The following is a 20,879-nucleotide window of genomic DNA, read 5'->3' on the forward strand; positions in this document are numbered from 1 at the left end:
CCAGAGTGATATTGATTATAATTATTGTAACTACCGCTCTTATTTCCATGGGGTTTTTTAAGATCTGTAAAATGTTCTACATAGATTCTCTCATTTCAGTGTCACAGTAATAAAATGAGGCCGGCACTACTGTTATATCCACTTTGCAGATGAGAAAAGTGAGGCTGAAAGCTTCAGATTTGCCCAGATCTGCAAAATGTTCTACATAGATTCTCTCATTTCAGTGTCACAGTAATAATATGAGGCAGGTACTACTCTTATACCCATTTTGCAGATGAGAAAAGTGAGGCTGAAAGCTTCCGATTTGCCCAGGATCACCCAGCTAATAATAAGTATGAGAGGTAGAATCTGAATTCAGGTTTTTCTGACTCCAGTAATGTGCGAGTTCCCTCTCCCAATTAGACTCCAAAGAGTTAGTCTATTTGTGAGCAGGCAAATGCCAACAGCCAGGAAGTTGAAATAACTTCCCTTCTTTAGAGCGGTCTTCCATTTGGAAATGATGAAACCCATGCTTGTGCCTCGTGCCTTCTCTCTCTTTTGGGTATTATACTCATTCTATTGAGGTTTGCTAAAATAAGCTTTACAAGAGTAGGGAGGCTTGTTACCATCCACCCCAGGAAAATGACTTTGTGAGCACCCTCACAATAAAGTCATAAGGTGACAAGACCTGAAGCCAGAAGGGACTTGAGAGCTCATGGAGTCCAATCCCCTTCGTTTTGGCAGAGAAGGAAACCTAAACTCAGAAAAGTGAAACGACCTGTCCAAGATCACCTGGCTAGTCATGTCTGTAACAGGGCTGAGACTTGGGCCTAGTTCTTCTGGCTCCATTTAGTGACTACAACCACATGGTTGAGGAAGCTGCCCCATTTTTTTCCTTTTCCCAGAAGCCCCCGATTCTCCTAACAGGAACTGCAGTCTCCAAATCTGCACTAAGCTACACCCTTTTAGCAGGGGAGGCCATAGATTCTGTGTCCATCTTGGTCCTTGAGAAGAAAGATTCTCACAGACTAGATTTAAGGTGAGGCCGATCTGAAAGTGGCTGAACGAACCGGGCCATCTCGAAGGGCCCACCTGGCTCTGTGATCCTGAGTCTTTGATATGAGCCCATTTCCCCCAAAACTGACTATTCCCCATTAGGTCTAGGCAGGCTCTATTGCGCGTATCTTCAGTGATACATACAGTGGGAATAGGGAACAGGGCCTCCAGCAACAATAACTCGAGGGACAAAAGATAAAGCTTTAGGATGTGTTTGTCTTTCCAGCACTCTGACAGAGTATTAAGGAATATCCAGTTTACTAGGAGTCTTTGTACCTACCGCTTACACATTCTGGTCTATGAAATCAGGGTTGATTATACAGACTAAAGGCATAGATTCTGGTATGGGACCATTTTTTTCCCTGAGGTCTTCCTCTAGCTTTACAAGCCTTTGTAATAGGAAATCTAGAGATGGGAACTCTCTATTGAATTTAGAGGCTGAAGGGAGCATACAGTCCAATTCCTCAATTTTATTGGAATTGGAAGAAACTGAGGTCTGGGAAAGGAAGTGACTTCTACAAGATCACACATAGATATAGATATAGAACTGGAACTTGTCGTCTAAACTGTTAGCTCTGCCTCTCAGCTTTGTCTCCTCTACAGATCAGATCTATGCCTTTAAGTCACTGATAAAAAGAATAGAACAGCATAGAGCTCCATGGCACTCCACTGGAGACCTCCTACTTATCAAGTTGCTATTGAAGCTTTAGTGACTCTAGGCTATGATACCGTTCAATCTGTTTTGAAGCCATCTACTGCATTATTATCTTTCCATCCCTGAATAAGAATAGCATAAGGGTCTCTGTTTTTAAAATGCTCAACCAGAATTTGGAGAAATACTATGTATAGTATCTCTTTTATCTACCAATCTATTGACACTGTGAGAGAAGAGAAATAAAGTTCATCGGTGCGTCAGGATCCATTCCGGATGACACCATGATGGCTCTTTGCAATCATGGCTTCCTTTTCTAGATGGTCACTTGACCCTCCTTTTGCTAGAACATCCTCAGCAGAGTAGAAGATCTGACAAATCCTACTAAGCTGGAAAGACTTTGATTATGATCCCAGTGATAAACCGTGATTGCAGCTTGATTGCTAGATACAGAGAGGCTCATTAGGTCCATAGAACTGAATACATAAGAAATGTTTTTTGACTGATTGCTCTATTGGAGAGAAGAGAAACTGGACAGGACAGAGCTATTTGAGTATTTTGACGTGTGTCTTGGTGATTTTATGTGGCTGTGAAGCACGAAACACCACCGTCACCGAAGAATCAAAATCGTAGGTTACCCATACGGCAATGAAAAGACGTGGTGTGTGTGCGGAGGGTAGGGTGTATTCTTGATGACTTACACATGGTAAGACATCATCAGGAATGTGTATGAACGGAAAGGGAAGTAGACCAGTCAAGCAGCAAGAGCAAAGGATAACAAAGGCACATTCCAAGTCGTAGCTACCAAATCTTGAGAAAAACCCAGATTTTCCAACGGACTGTTGGGTAGATCCTCCATGCAGCATTTATAGAAGGCCATGGATGAGAATTGCACAGAATCAGCAGGACTAGCTGGGTGGATCTCTGTGCTGGGGAGGGAAGTGCCCATGAAGCTCGAGTTATGGAATCAGTGAATGATTAAATCCAGATTTTCCAATAGACTAACCTTGTGTGTTGGGTAGATCCTCCATGGAGCATTTATAGAAGGCCATGGATGAGAACTGCCCAGAATCAGCAGGACTAGCTGGGTGGATCTCTGTGCTGGGGAGGGAAGTGCCCATGAAGCTCGAGTTATGGAATCAGTGAATGATTAAATCCAGATTTTCCAATAGACTGACCTTGTGTGTTGGGTAGATCCTCCATGGAGCATTTATAGAAGGCCATGGATGAGAACTGCACAGAATCAAAAGGACTAGCTGGGTGGATCTCTGTGCTGGGGAGGGAAGTGCCCATGAAGCTCGAGTTATGGAATCAGTGACTTATTATAGTACTAAAAGCCACAGGACCTCAAGCAGATCATCGAATATTTTCATACAGCAAAGCATGGCTTTGATTTCCTGACCATTAAATGGGTACAATCCAATCAACCTTACAGAATATCACAAAGAATAATATTCTTGAAACTCGTTTGCCTCCATGATTGAAAAATGCTACGCACAGACAAAATATTCTTGCCATCTCAGCAAACGTGGAGCTTGGTTTTCCATAGGGCCCTCAACAAATCATGGCTGGCAGCTGCAATTTGAGGTTCTTCCTGTGTGGCTTCAAGGCAGCCTGACCAAACTCCGAGCATGGAAACACAACCTTAACCCAAGCGAGTTGGAAGACTTGAAAGAGTCGAGTGCCTTTTAAAAATCTTGTCAGCTTGCCAACTAAAGCAGCGTGGGTCAGGTGTGCCATGTGTTTCTGCAGCCAAAATAAATGGCCACGAGAAATACCGAGGTAACACAGATGTCAGAAAGGCTTCAACTGCAAAGAAAGAAAACACTGTTTTCTTTGTTTGTGGGGGGGAGGGAGGCACTGTAGGGGGAGTTGATATATGAATTGAAAGGACGACCTGCCCAGATATTATTTTTGTATGATATTCTAGAGCAGGCATCAGCAGTGTTTTTATGGTATGTGCTGAGCCGAGGTGGGTACAGAGAAGCAGGGTGTAAGGAGAGCAATGCAGGGGTGACCTTCCGAATCACTGTTTTGCTGAAATTCTTTTTTTTAAAACCCTCCAGAACCGCAATCCTTATTTATCGAGGGTCTTTGTAAATGACTCCTCTATTTATGCCTTATCATCTCAAAGATGGCTAGAAATTCTGTCCAGCAGAAATGATCCCTCCTTTCTCACCCTGACCCAGCCCCTCGGCCCCCTCCATTTCTGCATTTTTTCTCACCTCCTTTTAGATAAGTTGCTTGCCTCCTGACTAGGAGCTTCTTTGGGGCAGGGACTGCATCTCCTTTCTCTCTGCATCCCGCTCAGGGTCTTGCACACAGTTCATAAGTAAGTGCCATGCTCAATGTCGATTCAATCGAATACTCCAAAACAATGGAATCAATTCTTTTTTTTTTTTAAATAAAGGAAAAATATTCCCAGAAGGGTTTCTTCTCATGTCTCAACATGAAGTCCCTTCCTTCCCTCCGCAATCCCCATTCTCGTCACAGCCCCCGTAAGGGAAGTACATTCCAGGGTCTGAGCCACGGGCCAAGAAACGGACAGTGAGAGTCCCTCATCTTTACTCCCTAACCTTGGTAAGGGCTCGCTATCTTCCATTGTCAGGGAGATGTGTCAGGGAGGCACAGAGGCTGCCTGTGCCACCTATGCGCTCTTTCCAGGCTCTGGTGCGATTTGAAAGCTGGACGAGATTTCAGAAGCTCCAGAGATGGCCCCAGACCTGCCAGTCCTTGCCTTACTGATACAGGGGCTTCCAGTCTCCTGGAGAGTGCCTAATGGAAAATGCTTTGTTGGTCACGTTCTATAAGGAAGTGAGTGCTTAACTCTGTGCATCCTTAGACTGAGAATGTGTTCAGAATTGTTCAGAACGCTTAAACTCCGGGATCAGGAGAACCTGTGGGATCCAGAAGCAAATCCTTCCTCAGGACCCAGGTGTCCAGGGAATAGTCTGTTTTCTTTGTGTAGACATGCTTAAGGAGTGGGTGCAATGATGCTGCAGAAGGGCAAAGAGGTGTCCAGGGGTCACTCACCCCTTCTTATGATGTTGTCAGCAGAGGCAGGACATAAGGGCAAAGGTCAGAGACATCACAGGCAAATGAAATAGAAGGCCCGGCCCGTGCCCTATACGTCGGGCTTCATTTTGCAAAAGGCCACATCTCTGGAACCAGCCATCTTACCCTCTGCATCGAGGAGAGTGTCTTTACGGTAGCCCACACGTAATTCCGTAATGCTTATGGGGTACCTACTATATGCAAGGGCCTCACGTTAGGCGCTAGGCTAAATACGATAGTTCCCGCCCTCTGGAAATTTGGCTAGAACAGGCCAGTGTTCCAAAATATACAAACCTCCTTCTTATTTAAGCTTCCCAAATATCTCAAATGATGTTTCAGACCTTTGGGGTTTGAATTGAGGTTAAGGTTGGATTTCTTTTAAACCCAAGCACGTTGCAGGAAAACTCAGGCAGAATGTGTCTCTCCTCCATTTCCACACCAGGCGTTCAACTGGCCACGTGGAATAACTTTGAGGTATGGGGGAATGCCTTGGAAAATGTTCGAAGTCAGCACTCTTTCTTATGAGTAGAAGCTGGAGCCGCTGGCTCGGTGAGGGAAGCACCAGAGTACCAGAAGGCCATGTCCTTGCCCATAGGGAGCTTACCCTTTAGCTGAGGAGATCGAACAGACCTGAAACGATCAGAGAGCAAGACTAGATCATTTGAGTGGTCGGTCAGTGGCCAAACATTTTGATTGAGTGCCTGCTAGAGGAGCAATCCTACCCTAAGCAATGGACGGGATACTGAGGAAGTGTAACATGTGAACCGACTTGCCTTTAAGGGGTTTACAATCTAATTTATCAAGACAGTCCTTATATTTTATTATATATTATATATATATATATATGTGTGTGTGTGTATACATATATGATATATGTATATTTCATATATGTACATGTATACATAAAGACACACACAGATACACACACACATATATATGTATATATTTGGTTACTATCTATAACATTGTCAGGGAACTCTCAATATAGAAGCTCCCTCCACCACAGAAGCTTCAAAAATACTATGCACAAGCAAAATAACTATGAACATGTATACATATATTGTATTTAACATATATTTTAACATATATTGGTCAACCTGCCATCTGGGGGAGAGGATGAGGGAAGGAGGGGAAAAATTGGAACAGAAGGTGTTGCAACTGCCAATGCTGAAAAATTACCCATGCATATGTCTTGTAAATAAAAAACTATAATAAAAAATAATTTTTAAAAATTTAAAAATTTAAAAAATACTATGCCCACAGAGACTTAGAGAGCTGCCCAGGATGTAGAGGTTAAATGATTTGCTTAGGCTCACATGATCTTTGTGTAACAGAGGCAAAACTTAAAGCCAGACCTTCCTTTATCTACTACAGCACATTGACTCTCACATATAAATGACATGCATTTCTTACATATATTTCTCTGTGTTCATGTGTATATCTGTATGCATGGGTATGTGTACACACACACACATACACACACACTCAGCATCCAGGTAGTCAAGAATACATGATAGGCCTGGGACTTGAACTCTGAGCCCAATGTCCTTTCTCCTATTACATAATTCTAAGTCCTTATCCAAGGAAATGCACGTAGCGTGGTGTAGACCAACCATATAGAAACATGCAGAATGAATGGAGAGGAAAACAAGGATAAATTTTGGTAAAGTTAGCGCAGGAGCACACGAGTGGGGAGGTAAGGTTCAATCTGGACTTCCATCTTGAACACATGTTAAGCTCAATTTGGATTTTAAAATTTTATTCCTACCCCCAGTAGAAGTCATTGGCTTCTTTAATGGCTTCATCAACTTTGTGGTTTTTCACCTGAAAATAAGTGTCTGCTGGGGATTTGACTCTCTTGGTGCATGTGCCCCAAGTTCTCTTGACTGTGGTTCTCTAGGCTCCTTATGAAAGGTACATGTAAAGTGAGCAGATCCCATTGGGATTGTTCCTTTGATACACACTAAGTGGCTTTCATGTCAGGGAAATGACAAGTCTGTGAAGAGTAGAAAACTCAAGAGTTAAGAGAAAAGCACTCCCTGAAATTAAGTAAACTCCCCCTACGGGAAAAGAGTCCGGGTACAATATGTTCATCTATCAAGTATTCCACGAGGCTGTCATGCTCAGGAAGTTTTTGCTTTTATTAAATGAAGGGAGGACGTCGCCCTAAAAATATTTTCCAAGAGGTTCTCGCTTTAGGAGTTCAGACTTTAAATATTTCCTTTCTTTTGCTAAAAATCCAAGTGACCACCCTTTTGGGTACCAAAACAACTGCTGAGTTCAGGAGTTCTCTTCTTCCAAGGATAGGTGACTGCTAAAACCATAGTATTCTCCAACTGTCCCTGACTCATGACTTTGATTCATCACCACCCAAACCCTTTGGTGCCCTCTGCTCCCAAGGCCTCGGGCAGCTCCCAGAATGGCCTTTCACACAACGGTCACCCAGAATACAGGGAAAACAAACACACAGGGAAAGTTGACCGAGAGCTGTGTCTGGTAGAATGGGCCAGCCTGACAAACATGAACCCAGAGACTCTGCTTTTATTTGCTTCCTAGAAGAAAAGATGGTAACTGTTACTTTCCTGATCTTCCAGCAGAAAGGGAACTGAGTGATCATAGAATCCTGTCCCTGCATCTTGCACATTAGAAAACTGAGGCCCACAGTTGTAGTAATTTGCTCAGTATCACATAGCTAATCAGTGGTATGCCCTTGACTAAAACCTAGCCTCTAAACATATCTCCACGTTTATCTTGCTGCACAAGAAAAATCAGATCAAAAAGGAAAAAAGTGACAAAGGGGGAAAAAGCGAGCAAACAACAATATAAAGAGTGAAAATTCTATGTTGTGATCCACGCTCAGTCCCCACAGTCTTCTGTCTGGGTGAAGATGGCTCTCTCCATCACAAGTCTATTGCAATAGACTGAATGATCTCATTGTTGAAAAGAGCCACGAAATGGTTTGGTTATCACTTGCTCCGGAGGTTCTTAGCCTTTCTATTTCTATAAACAGTCCCTCTTTACTAATCTTCCTGGGTACTGCATTTTTTAATTAATGCAGTCTCAGATGATGTTAGTATTTTTGTCAGCCATAAACATAATTCTGGCTCTTATTGAGCCTCCAACACACTTAAACACCACTGTCATTCACATGAAGAGTTGTGTAGCTATACTTAGGTAGCAGGTAGCTGATGCTACAGCAGATAGAGTACCCGGCTTGGAGTAGGAAGACTCCTACTCTTCCTGAATTCAAATCTGACCTCAGACACTTACTAGCTGTCCTTGGCCAAGTCACTTAACCCCACTTGCCTCAGTTTCCTTGTATGTAAAATGAGCTAGAGAAGGAAATGACAAACCTCTCAAGTATCTCTGCCAAGAAAACCCCCAAATGGGGGTCACAAAGAATCAGACACAACTGGAACAATTGAATATCAAGCCATACTTTCTATCATCTTATACTTACAAACTTGAATTTTTGTACCTAAACATAGGATCTTACATCTTATTCCTTTTCAAATTCCCCCTTGCTGATCACCAAAGGCCTGATTGAGATTAGCCTTAATGATGTGGTATTTCAGTGGTAGAAATAATGAGAGGATGTATGAGAAAAGAAGAGAAAGGGAGAAAGAATGGGAAGTATTCACCAATAGGGGTGAGACATCTACTCTTATAAGACCTTCTCCTTGACTATCTCCTAAGCTCTTTTCCCCCATCTTTGTTATTTTGCGCCTCCTATTTTAAGTGAGCTCTGGTACACTGAGGGAATGCTGAGGGCCTGACCACAGCTGGCTTTAGTATTCTAATTTACATAGAAAATGTTGTTTATATTGGCCCTCTTTTATGAAATATAGACTATAAATTCATCTGTGTCTATGTAGAAACTTCAATGTACAGCTTACAAAATGCAAAGGATCTGCTCAATCAGTTTACTCCTTTGTCCTCTCCTTAACAATTGATCCAAGGCCATAAGTTTCATTGCTAACCCTTGACGACTATAGTAAATGCTCATTCGTGATTATAAGTGGGAACCAGGTAAGGGGGCATGTTTGGTGGGAGCAGTATCAATTGATGCTCATAATTAGAAATACAGCTCACAGTTCATGTCAAAGCCAATCCAATCTAAGGAGCACTAATTAAGTGTTTGCTCTGTGTAACGCCCCATGGTACTTCAACCATCACCTACGACAGGAGCTCTTTCCTGATCCCCCTGATGGGTAGACTCCCTATGTGCAAACCGATTGTCTCTTTAAGGGAATATAAGCTTCTGTAGGGCAAGAACTATTTTTCCTGTTTGTCTGGCAACAGTACGTAGCCCATAGTAGGTACTTAATAAATACATGCTTGATTTTAGTTGATTTTTTATTTCCTAAGTTCTGAAGATCTAGAGATAAAAAGAAAATAGCCCTTGGCCTCAATCAAATCCAATAAGCAATTATTAAGTGCCTACACAAGTAGGTATTAACTACCCAGAATTGCTGATACTTTCCAAAAAAACAAACAAACAAACAAAAACTTTGTAATGGTCCCTGATTCGGCTGAAGGAGAGAAACTACTTATAGGGAAAATCCAATACAGAAGAATGCAAAGTCATTTCAAGGGAAGAAACCACTAAATATTACAAAAATCAGGAAAGCTTTTTGTTGGAGGTGGCAGTGGAGTTGTGCTTTGGAGGAAATGAGGGGTGCTGCTAAGCTAAGATGAAAATTGTGGTAAAGACTTAGTGTTTGTGAAAATGTTTTGAAAACTGAATAGCTAAAGACTTGAAATGGCCCACTGATGTTGAATCTTTCAGTTTGGAAAAAAAAAAAAGACCATTCTAATATCCGTGACTATTCTCATTCACCTCTATAAGTTTATGGGGTATCCTACTGACAGTCTTGTTCAAAGGACTTATAGTTGTCTAGTAAACTGTGAGGCCATTTCTCTCTTATTTTATGGAAGACAGTCACTTGTCTACTTGCCCAGGGCAAATAAGAAACTAGCAGTAATCTCCCCTGGAGAGAGCAAACTTCTAAAAGAATGTGCCTGTGTGGGGTGTGCACGCGTATGTATGTGTGTAAAGAGTCTTGAGTTGTCTTTTTTATGGGGAAAAAATTGAGATTTAAACAGCCAATTGGAAGCATTTCTCTCATTGCCTTACCCCTTGCCTTCTTTCCATTTGGCAAAGGCATGTTGAGAAGACGTGGCTGACATCTGTAACCCTCAGCACTGCCGGGGTAGAAGCATCAGTGCTCAGGCAGGTGGAACTGAGAGAGACTTTAGAGAGCAAGGAAATCAACCAAGCCCTTCATTTAGGGATGGGGAAACTGAAACCCAGAGGGGCACAGGGGCTTGTCGAAAGTCATCAAATGAGCTTGGACCCAGGTCTGGTGTGCCTGATACACTCTCCATGGAAAATGAAGTCCCAAGGCCATATTCCAAAATTCCCCAGAGCCCTTTAATGCTGGCCCCAAACAAAGCTGTTCATTTTAAAACAAGGCAAGGGGTGAGCAGGATGCAGTTCTGGAATCTCCTAGGTTCAAGTCTGGCCTCGGATACATAATGGATGTATGATCCTAAGCAAGTCACTTCACATTTCAATATTCTAGTCACTGTCCAAGACTGTAAATGGCAGTATAAGCTATTGGCACTGGTAGAAAGAACTCACTCAGTGAGTTTCCTTCCTCGTTGAAATTGCAGTTTCAGATGAAGAAAAAGAAAAAGAAGGAAGGAAGAGAGAAAGAGAAAGAAAAAAAAAAGAAAAATGAGAGAAAGAGAGAAAGAAAGAAAAAGAGAAAGAGGAAGGAAGGAAGGAAAAAAGAGAGAGATACAGAAAGAAAGAAACCAAGAGAAAGAAATAGAGAAGGAAGGAAGAAGAGAGATAGAGAGAGAAAGACATAAAGAAAGAAGGAAGGAAAGGAGAGAGGGAAGGAAGGAAGGAAGGAAGAGAAAGAAAATGAAAGAAAAAGAGAAAGCAAACAAAGGAGAGAGAAAAACTAGAGATAAAGAAAGTGAGAGAAGGAAAGAAGGAAGGAAGAGAAAAGAGAGAAAGAGAGTGAAAGAAACCAAGAGAAAGAAAGAAGGAAGGAAGGAAGGAAAGGAGGGAGGGAAAAAAGGAAGGAAGAGAAAGAAAATGAAAGAAAAAGAGAGAAAGCAAACGAAAGACAGAGAAAAGAAAAAAAAAACTAGAGATAGAGAAAGAAAGAAAGTGAGAGAAAGAGAGGGAAAGAAAGAAAAATAGTCATTTTGACCATGCCTCCAAATTGGGCCATTGTCACATGGGGAAATTTGTTGGGAGAAATTACTGCGAGTTTTTTGCCTCAACCCCACCCACCTCTGACCTGCGCCAGCTTGCTGGAGCTGCTACAGCCAGCTTCCTCTCAGATCTCTCCCAAGTCTCGAGTCACATGCTGCACAGGTTTCATTTGAGCCATAAGTCCAGGTTCCAGATTGTCAGATTCCCTTGAATGGGAAACAGGGGTGAACTTCAGCTTGGAGAAGTCCCTTTCTTTCCCATGCAAGCTTAAGTGAAACTCGCTGCCAGAGGGCTGAGTCCTTTTGTGAATTTTCCATCTCTGGAAACCTGCATCTTTCTGATTTCCCCTTCATTCTCAAGCTGCCTGATCAGCATCTGCCAGGGATTATTCAGTTTCCCAGATTTAGCCCCGTGGACATTGACGAGAAGGTCGGGGGGTCCGCTTCTCGTTTGTTGCCCAGAGATTTACTCCAACTTCACCTTTAGCATACATTTCCGACCTTCTCTAGCTAAAAAACAATCCAAAATAACCATTGTCCTCTCTTGCTGATTAGAAACATTTCCTTTTTCGAGTCATCTAATGTGGATTAGAGTAACACCTTTGGGAGGATTTTTGTATTTCCTGCTCTTCCTTTTTGGTTTGTGGTAGTTAAAAGAAGTTTAAGAAGGGATCTCCAAAGTCTTGGGGCAGTAAAGCCCATCAGACTTCATTTTTGGACCATAGAGTAAGTAACACCTGAATTGTCTGAAGCTCTATTTTTTTGGCAACCTCACCCTTTTGGAACACTGCCTACTTAGACACTCAGAGTTTTATTGACTCTTATTTAACATAAAATTCTAATGAGCTCATTCATCTGGTATCTCAGCTCTAATAGATGAGAAACAGCAAGTTAGAAGTAGGTAGGGGAGGTACAGGGGTAGTAGAGAAAGTGAAAATGGATAGTTCATCATCAAGGGGGATACATAGAAATACTAAAAAGCAGACCCAGAACAGTTTCACCACACTCTATGATTGTTCATAATGAGGACCCTAATCATCAAGAAAAGCTTAAATTATGTTGGGGATCCTCCATTTAAGAAAGCAAAATCATATGCACATATAATAAAATTTTAGAAAAATCAAAGGTCTGAATAGTTATAATAGAAAAGTTTGGACTTAAAGGAACCAGAGTGTGAAGCCTGTTGATTGTAAGTTTGCAATGAGGTGATATAAATGAGGATTTGGGAAGCCATCAATGAAAAGCCCACATAGACAATCGACTCTCTTTCAAGGTTATGGAAAGCATGTCCAACTGAGAGAAAGGCTATAAAGTTTTCAGTAATAGGTATGCTTGTTTGAATAGTGAAGTTAATAATTCGTTAATTTTTTCATTTGCTTTTGCTTTAGGAAAATGATGTGTGTGGTGGGGAGACGGGGGGGGGGAAAGTTAGGGGTGTGAGGAGCTTTGTGGGCAGCTTGTCAGCATTTTAATTCACCTGGGGATTGCTTGAAATGCTTGTCGGCTAGCAGGGGGTTAAAAGGCACCGGCTCCTTAAGGATGCACAAGTTAATGTGTGACCGCCTGAACTGAACGAGACATGAATGTAATAAAATGAACTGCTTAATGCTTTTGACTTTTTAGATTTTCTACTTTTGTCAAAGGTGACAGCAGGGGGGTGGGGTGAGGAGGGGAAATTATATGGAAAAAAGGAAGAAACCGTGGCCTTTTAAAAAAGGGTTTCATCTTTGTCCACAGCACAAACTCCAGAAAGACCCCCACCTTTAGTTGGGGGGGGGATTTTCCCTCTATCTCAATCGAGCTGCATTGTGACAGCAGCATTCAGCCCCATGGCAGTGGTGTTTTCCAAAGCCTCCACACACACACACACACACTCTCTCTCTCTCTCTCTCTCTCTCTCTCTCTCTCTCTCTCTCTCTCTCTCACACACACACACACACACACACACACACACACACACACACACACACACCACAAACTTTCATAGCTTTCTTAGTAACTCCCATTTTCTAGAGTTGGAAAGCAGGCTGGCCAGCCCAGTCAGACTCCAGGCCCAACCTGGCAAGAGGGCAGCCTGGAGGCACCCTCCAAATCACTCAAGCCACAGCTAGCCAAGACACTCATGGGGGACCAAGAGAGGCTACTGTTTCGTTTTGTTTTATTTGTTTCTCCCTTCTATCTCTCCGTCTCTCTCTCTTTCTCTCTTTCTGTCTTTTTCCTGTGCAGTGGGCACAAATATGACGGTCTGCCAAAAGAGATCAATATGAAACCATCTCTGTTATTGGGTTGCTGCCCAGACTTCCATTGCAACAGTCAACCTAATTGGTTGTTTCCTGTTACCATGCGCGGCTCCATGTGGGGAAATGCCCTTTTAGCTCCCATGGCACACTGTACCATGCTACACTGTCAATATCCAGAGGTTTCCTGTTTGAAATTGCCATAGTTGCTCTCTTAGAAAAGTGAGACTTGGAAAAGAGAAAATTATATTGTTTCAGCTGATTCCTTTTCTTGTCTTTCCCTTTTTTTTTTTTTTCCATCTGCAGGTTACTGAAAAGTGCCTTTCCTGAAATCTCTACTACTTGGATTTTTCTCTAGGGCTGCCTCTCCCGAACCTCCACCCCCACCCACTCCTTTCCTTTAAAAAAAAAATTTGGCGTTGCTTTTAGTTCATATCCTGACGGCAACTCATCCATCCTTTTTTCCCTCCTAATACACATCATTTGCTCGGCCATTTTCCCTCCCTAGCCCTTTTTTTTTTTAAAATTTAAACAGTTGCAACATCCTTGCGCTCGTTTGAACGCTTCCCAACCGTGATTTTTTTTTTCAAAGCCAGAAATAAGGAAGACAAAAAAAAAGTTTTCTCCCCAAGGGCCCAGGCCCCTCCACAAACTGAGGCGCTGCCAGCAACATATGCTTTTTGCAGAGAATAATTGAAACCATCTAAACTGGAGAGAGAGCATAGAATCCTTTGGAAAGCCTGCTAGCTCTTTCCAAGTAACTTGGGGCAGAGGCGCAGTCCTCCCTCCCCCTAGTCACTATTGGACCTCCTCCCAATGCACTTTTAGGAGCTGGCCTTGGATCTGATTTTCAGTTCTCCTGCTAAGAGTTCCATCGTGCAATTGGCTTTATATTGAATTCTCATTGAATAGACCCGATTGGACTTAAACAAAAAACCCAAGTGCTGACAAATCTCGAATTTTACCAAAGCCACGAGATTGGTTTCTTCACGGTTCACTTGAATTCACTTTTCTACCCTTTTTAAAATTAGGAGGGACATTGTCCTTAAATAAAAACAACAACAAAAACCAACAAAGAGTACAGTTGCTAGTTTCCCTTTGTTTTGACAATGGCTGTCAACGTGTCTTTGGTTCGGGATACAAAATGGCTGACTCTAGAAGTATGTCGAGAGTTTCAGAGAGGTACTTGTTCTCGATCTGATGCAGAATGCAAGTTTGCCCATCCGTCGCGGAGCTGCCATGTGGAAAACGGTCGTGTGATTGCCTGCTTTGATTCTCTTAAGGTGAGACCCGCTTGAATACGGGTATGAGGGGAATGTCAATGTGTTGCCTTGCTATCTTGCTAAAATATTGAATAAGTAGAAATAGAAGCCATGAATTCTTGTTCTTCACACACACACACAGAGACAGAGTGATGTGAATTTAGTTCTATGTCTTACATGCCTACTATGTATCCCTCAAAGCAGCACATTGTAAGAGCCAGCAAGGCCTGGTAAGTTCAGGTCCTGCCTCTGGCACATTTTGGCTGCTGGCAGATTCATAACTCTGACCGGTCATTTGACCTAAGAGTATAAGTTGCAAAAGAGCTGCTAGGATGCATCGGAAAAGGGAGTGTTCTCTCTGGGAGACCCCTCCACTAATGAAATCACGAATCTAACTGAAAAACAAATACGTTTGGCACTGGGGATACAAAGACAAGACCGAAAGGAGATTTCCTGCCAGTGAAAAAATGGTGGGGAGAAGGGATATGGGGGGATGAAGAGGGAGGAGAGCACTGTGTCCACTGAAAAATAAATATAAAGACCTTAAAGAACAAGTGATTTTAGTGGTGAGGGCCACTACCAATTGGGAAAGGTCTTTAGTAAAAGGTGACCCAAGTAGAAGGTGAACCAGAAAGGGAGTTGAAGGTAAGGAAAGAAGATTTTCTAGGCATAGGGGATAGCTGGCCATGGAGTGCCACGTTTGAAGGATGGCAAAAAAGCCATTCTGGCTGCGATGCAGAGTGTTTAAGGGTGAAGGGATATGAAGGGTGAAGAACCTATATGAAACGCTATCTCTTCTGAGATAGGATGTGACTTTGTATGGGTAGCATTATAGCGGTCCCCTCCTCACCTTGGCAGAACCCTGCCCCGCTCCAGATGTTTTGGACCCTGGAAAAATCAGGAAATATTTTACAATAGAATCAACTCTGATATCCAAGGGGATCACAAGCCTCTTCTATGGTTCCTTTTAATAACAAATGTGAATTTCCTTAGAAATTTAGATGTTAGATTTAGAATTTAGATTTAGAGCGGGAAGAGACCCTAGAGAGCATCTGACAGATAAGGAAACTGAGACCCAAGAACACTGACTTGCTTGAAAGTACAAAGCTATTAAGTTTCTGTGTCAATGTAATTATAGTCAAACACCTTTGAAGAGATGCTAATCTACTGAAGAAGGGTAATAGATTATCTGTAGCTTGGAAGTGGTTCCACTTCCAACCAGTAATTCAGATGACATTCAATGATTATAGGGCAAGAATCCTCTTTTCATGTATTTTACAAAATTATTGCCATTTTAAAAATCCATGCCTTCGTGTGTTTTTTGAGCCATTAAGTGGAATGCATTGTTAATGGCCATAAATAAAGGTCTGCTTGACATTCTTCCTGACTGGCTTGCTTAGCAGATGTCCTCGTTCCATGTGCACTCCCACTAAACATGTTGACCCATTTCCTATTTTGGAGTAAAGTACACCTCATATGGAAAGTCACGTTGCAGAGGGCAGGAAGCCTGAACTTCCATAAATGTTGGACGAGGTAGAGTGAGGTCTAATGCACAGTTTCTGGACAGAAGCTTAAGAGTGAAAAAACATTGCACTGCTGTTTTCGCATCCTGTTCTGAATGATCCTGAAACCAAGGAGAGAGAGGATGATTATCAAAACATAGAAGCCAAAAATGTGGGTAATGAATCCCTGGTCTCTGGGGGTGGAGGATAGGTTCTCCTCCCACTTCTTCCCCCCCTTTTCTTTCTCTTTTGTCTCCTCTCCTCTTCCTCCCTGTCTCTGTGACTTTCCTTTCTTTCTTCTCCCTCTCTTCCTCCTTCTCTCTCTTTCTCTATCTCTCTTCTCTTCGGATTTTTCTCTCTGTCTCTCTGTCTCTGAATTTCTGTCTATTTCTGTAAGTGTCTCTCTCTCTCTTTCTCTCTCTCTTTCTCTCTCTCTCTCTCTCTTCTCTCTCTCTTTCTCTTTCTCTCTCTCTCTTTCTCTCTCTCTTTCTCTCTCTCTCTCTCTCTTTCTCTCTCTCTCTCTCTCTCTCTTTCTCTTTCTCTCTCTATTTCTCTCTCTCTTTCTCTCTCTATTTCTCTCTCTCTTTCTCTCTCTATTTCTCTCTCTCTTTCTCTCTCTCTTTCTCTCTCTCTCTCTCTTTCTCTTTCTCTCTCTCTTTCTCTCTCTCTCTCTCTCTCTCTCTCTCTCTCTCTCTCTCTCTCTCTCTCTGTCTTTCTCTCTTTCTCTCTCTCTTCCCCCTTTTAAATTCTTTCTAAGGAATTAGAAAAATCCCTTACAGATCACATCAGTTTATTCAGAGGAGGTCTGACTTATGTGAAGTGGAGTCATATGAATGGAAGTTCCCTTAAGGCAGGCATCGTTTCATTTCTGTTTTTGTCTCCCAGTGCCTAATTAACTCAATGTTCAGTCCATAGTAAGCACTTAATAAATGCATGCCGACCGATCGATAAATAAGAACTAAGCTTCTTCCATGTGGTTTTGCTGGCATTATTGTCAGTGTGGCTTAGTGGTTAGAGGACCAGCCTTAGACTCGAAAGCCTGGGTCAAGTCCTCCACATCAGCTGGGTGACCATGGCCAAGCATTCCACCTCCTCAGGGCCCCGGAAAAGTCACCAATCTGTATCAGAGGAGAGGGGTTCCCACACAAAAGAAACCCTAGATTCCTATCTCTCCATCCCCCCACTAAAAAAAAAAAAAAGAACAAACAAAAAAACCCCAGCATTTCTTTTTCATTTCGTTATAGCAGTGCTGGATAATCAAGACATTATTTGCTCACATACCAAAAAACGTAATCTCATCAAATGAGTGACTCGTTGAGTAGCTGCTTTTGCACATTTCTTTGTTTCTCATTTCCTGATGGCAAACCATTTTCCGTCCAAGAACAAAATCTTTTTTTAATCAGAAAAAGTTGACTTTTCCTTGGCCTTGAAAATGTCTGAACCCTGCTGCTAGTTAAAACAGACATGATAAATACAGAGCTTAACATGTTTACTTCATTTATAGAATATTTACTTATCAACAAAAATTACCAAACACAATTTTTTGCATGGTATTTAGAGATCTGGCTCTCAATCAGACGCAGCATGGTGTGGTGGGAAGAACCCAGGACTGGAGTCCAAAGGTCTGGGTTTTAGTCCCGGCTTTCCCAGTTACTAGTTGGGTGACCCCAGGCGGTTCACCAAAACTTTCTGAGGACCAGATTGCCCACGTTTTAAAAGGAGGTGGGGGTGGGGGGAAGACGGAAGCCCTGGAGATTGTCCACCTCACAGGGTGATTATAAAGCTCAAGTGAGATCATTTGTGTGAAAGCATTTCGGAGGGTTGCTTTGTAATTCTTAGGAAATATCCTTGCTGTTGATTTGGAGATAGACACTTGTTACAAGTACTAAATCATCTTTTAGACAGGCCTAATAATTATGAATTACCAGCGTTAGGTGGCTAGGAGTAGATAGTGAAAGTCTCAGAGAAGCAAATTGAAGCTTGATGTCCCGGAACACTGTCCCTAAACAGAATGACCTGCCCGCTGGGGTGGTAGCTTCCCTGTCACCGGAGAGGCTGGATGACCACTTGTCTGGTAGTTGTCACGGGGATTCTTGGCAGGAAGTGAAGGTGGGGGTCGGTGGAGATGGCAGCTGAGCTCCCTTCCTACTCTGAGGTCACTGTGATTGTGCGACTTAGCATCAGACTTGGGTCTTCTTACACTAAGTCCAGCTTCCACCTTAAGCTCTTTGACCTTCACTTGGATTAGGAAAGGAGATACACGTGATCCCCCAGTTCTTTGATTTGCCACTTTGCAAACATCTCCTTTGGCCATTTCTCCCAATTATGGGCAAATAAATGCCAGAGAAACTGTCTGGGAGAAAAGGAATATGGAAGTTGATAGTTAATAAAATATATACAGCCATTTCTGTGTAAAGCTTGGTAAATGTTTAATCAAGAGAGTAAATAGGTAACAGTAAATGAGTGATTAGGGGACCACTCGATCAGTGGAATAAGCTATCAACTACATCCAACATTTAAAAATAGCTTCTACAAATATGTGTTGGTGTTGTAATGCACAATCACGTGGGGTGCGAGCAACAGGAGCTTTCTTCACCTTTGAAAAATCACTCTCCTGCGTGGTTTGGTTTGTTTCGTGATCTTCTTAATTACCCCCAATTTCTTAGCTAATTTTCATGAAAACACCAAAATGAAATCTGTTTGGAAAAAAATGGCAAATAGCTTTTTAAGTTATGAAATCAGATAATGCAGTCCTCTGAATTTCTCCCGAGCCATGTCTGCGGGAAGTATTTTTCAGCTACACCGTATTTCCCATAGCATGACTATTTCAGCATTGACCCGAAAGCAAACAACGCTGACTCTAGGGCAAAATAGCAATGCATTGACATGTAAAGGTAATCTTTGGATATTATTTGGGCTGATCTCTGCCCGGTGATTAACGAGCAACACTTTACCGTGGTCATCACAGCTCGTGCAGTCTCCCTTGTGTATGGAAGGGTGTATAATTGAAGCAGCTTTTAAATTTCTCTAAACCACGCTTCTCCTTCCATATAGGTTTAAATAATGGAAAGCAATCTTGTTATGAATTCTTAATCAACAACATGCACGACATGCAGATTTCTGTGGGGATCCCATTAACACTGGTTACTCTCCCCGCTGGCTGATGGCTTAGTACTACAATGCTCAATATGGATGCTGGCCTGTGTCCTGTATTTGCTTCTCAATGGAGGCTCATTATAAGAACGAGAAGGTCACAGCTTAAATAAGTACTGTTGATAAAGCTCTTTATCTACCAGCACTTGGTAAGGTGTTTCCTACAAAATAGGGGCCTGATGAATGCTTTTGAAATGAATGAATGAGTCCACGATTGCTGAATGTTCAGTGATCACTAACAAACCTGCTGCAGCCCTGAGATCAATTTCAGCCTTCGCTAAAATAAGAACCATTTCACATCATGCTGCAGCTTCTTGCCACTCAATTGCCAATTCTGCCCGCCAGCAGTCATTTCTCCCACAAAGTTTTTCTTGAGCACGTTGCTTAACTCAATTGTACGCCAATTCCTTGTCATTACACAGTTTACCATTGATCTGGGCTCAGTGTTTTCAGCAAATGTCACTTCAAGTTAAACAGGTATTACCATTGTTTTCATCAAATCGGTTTCTATGACTGGGGCTTTTATAACCAAGATTATTATCTGCACGTCAATAATTTGTTTTTCTATTCGATACTGTTGGTGGAACCATCACCTTTTGCAAGATTAGAAGTTTGTACGTTGGGAAGTGTGAGAAACAGTGTGGCCTAGTGGTCAGTAGCCTGGTCTTAGAGTCAGGAAAACCCGAGTTCAAATTCTGCCTCCACTATGTTAGCTTTCTGATTGCGTACGAGTCCCGTACCTCTCGGTACCCTCTGGCAACAGTCTAAGGCTGAGTTTAAAACGACTTGTCATTCTGTGTTGGAAGAAATCGCCACCCTTGTAGGTCGCCGGACCGCTGAAAAACATTCCCACTGCCTGCCCCCAAGTGGTGTAGACAAAAGAAAATCAGGATGCTTCAGTGGTTGCATTTCTAGTTGTTGAGCCTTTCTTAAATAACAAAATAATAAGAAATATCTAATTAGAATTAGAACAATAAATGAATTGGGAAGATGTGCTTTCCAAAAAGTCTGTGATCCAGTCAGCAGTTTTTGCTAATTAGTAGCTTTCGGGGGCATATCCTATAAGCGAGGCATTGTGAGAGATACAAAATCACAGAGGACTCACAGTTCCTCCTCTCTAGGTCCTCCTAGTGTGACAGAGGAACTTAGACTAACTGTTACACTATTATACAGTAGGGTGCAACAGTAAGAGCCTGTGGATTTAAAGAAAAAGGAGTGGGCCTTAACTCCCGACTCCGTCCATTACTTATTGCCTATGTGACATCAGGCAGATCTCTTCAGCTCTCAGTTTCCTTATCTGTAAAAATAGGGTTGGACTAGGTAACCCAGAAGGTCCTTTGCACCTCTAAATTTATGACCTTCTCTTTCTAAGTCCAAAATGAATGTTCTAGAGAGATGTGAAGTGAGACCGGAGTTCAGATGAGGTCGAGAATCTGCCTGGCTAATTCCGGCTTCTCTTAATCCATATTAACTAGAAATCAATGAGCTTCTGTTGCCTCATTAGGCAGGAAGGTCTTAGGTTGGGAACATAGGCCCATTAATGAGGTTTTATCTTTATTGGTCTAATGGTGAACAGCCACAATGGTTGGTAAGCCATGCCGCAGGCCCGGTGAGAGAAGACTGTATGCATGGACTGGGCTTTCCATCGCTCCCCCTGTCAGTAATGATTCGTTTGTGGTCCTGGGAATGATCAGATGTTCTCTGTGGGTCCTTACGTCAGGTTCCTGAATGTCACCTAGTGTATACATGTCAG

General features: G+C 42.4%; 1 protein-coding gene across 7 annotated transcripts in view; it reads left to right on the plus strand.

The window, feature by feature from the left end:
• Positions 1-20,879, plus strand: part of MBNL3 (muscleblind like splicing regulator 3) — a 164,800-nt gene that overhangs the window by 54,769 nt on the left and 89,152 nt on the right. For all 7 annotated transcript variants that reach the window (XM_051968709.1, XM_051968710.1, XM_051968707.1 and 4 more), the window contains one exon: positions 13,516-14,492. In XM_051968709.1, coding sequence (XP_051824669.1) covers positions 14,319-14,492 — 174 coding nt within the window. In that variant the 5' untranslated portion in view covers positions 13,516-14,318. The remainder of the gene's footprint in view (positions 1-13,515; positions 14,493-20,879) is intronic.

The sequence above is a fragment of the Antechinus flavipes genome, chromosome X (genome assembly GCF_016432865.1).
Source record: "Antechinus flavipes isolate AdamAnt ecotype Samford, QLD, Australia chromosome X, AdamAnt_v2, whole genome shotgun sequence".
Classification (NCBI taxonomy): domain Eukaryota; kingdom Metazoa; phylum Chordata; class Mammalia; order Dasyuromorphia; family Dasyuridae; genus Antechinus; species Antechinus flavipes.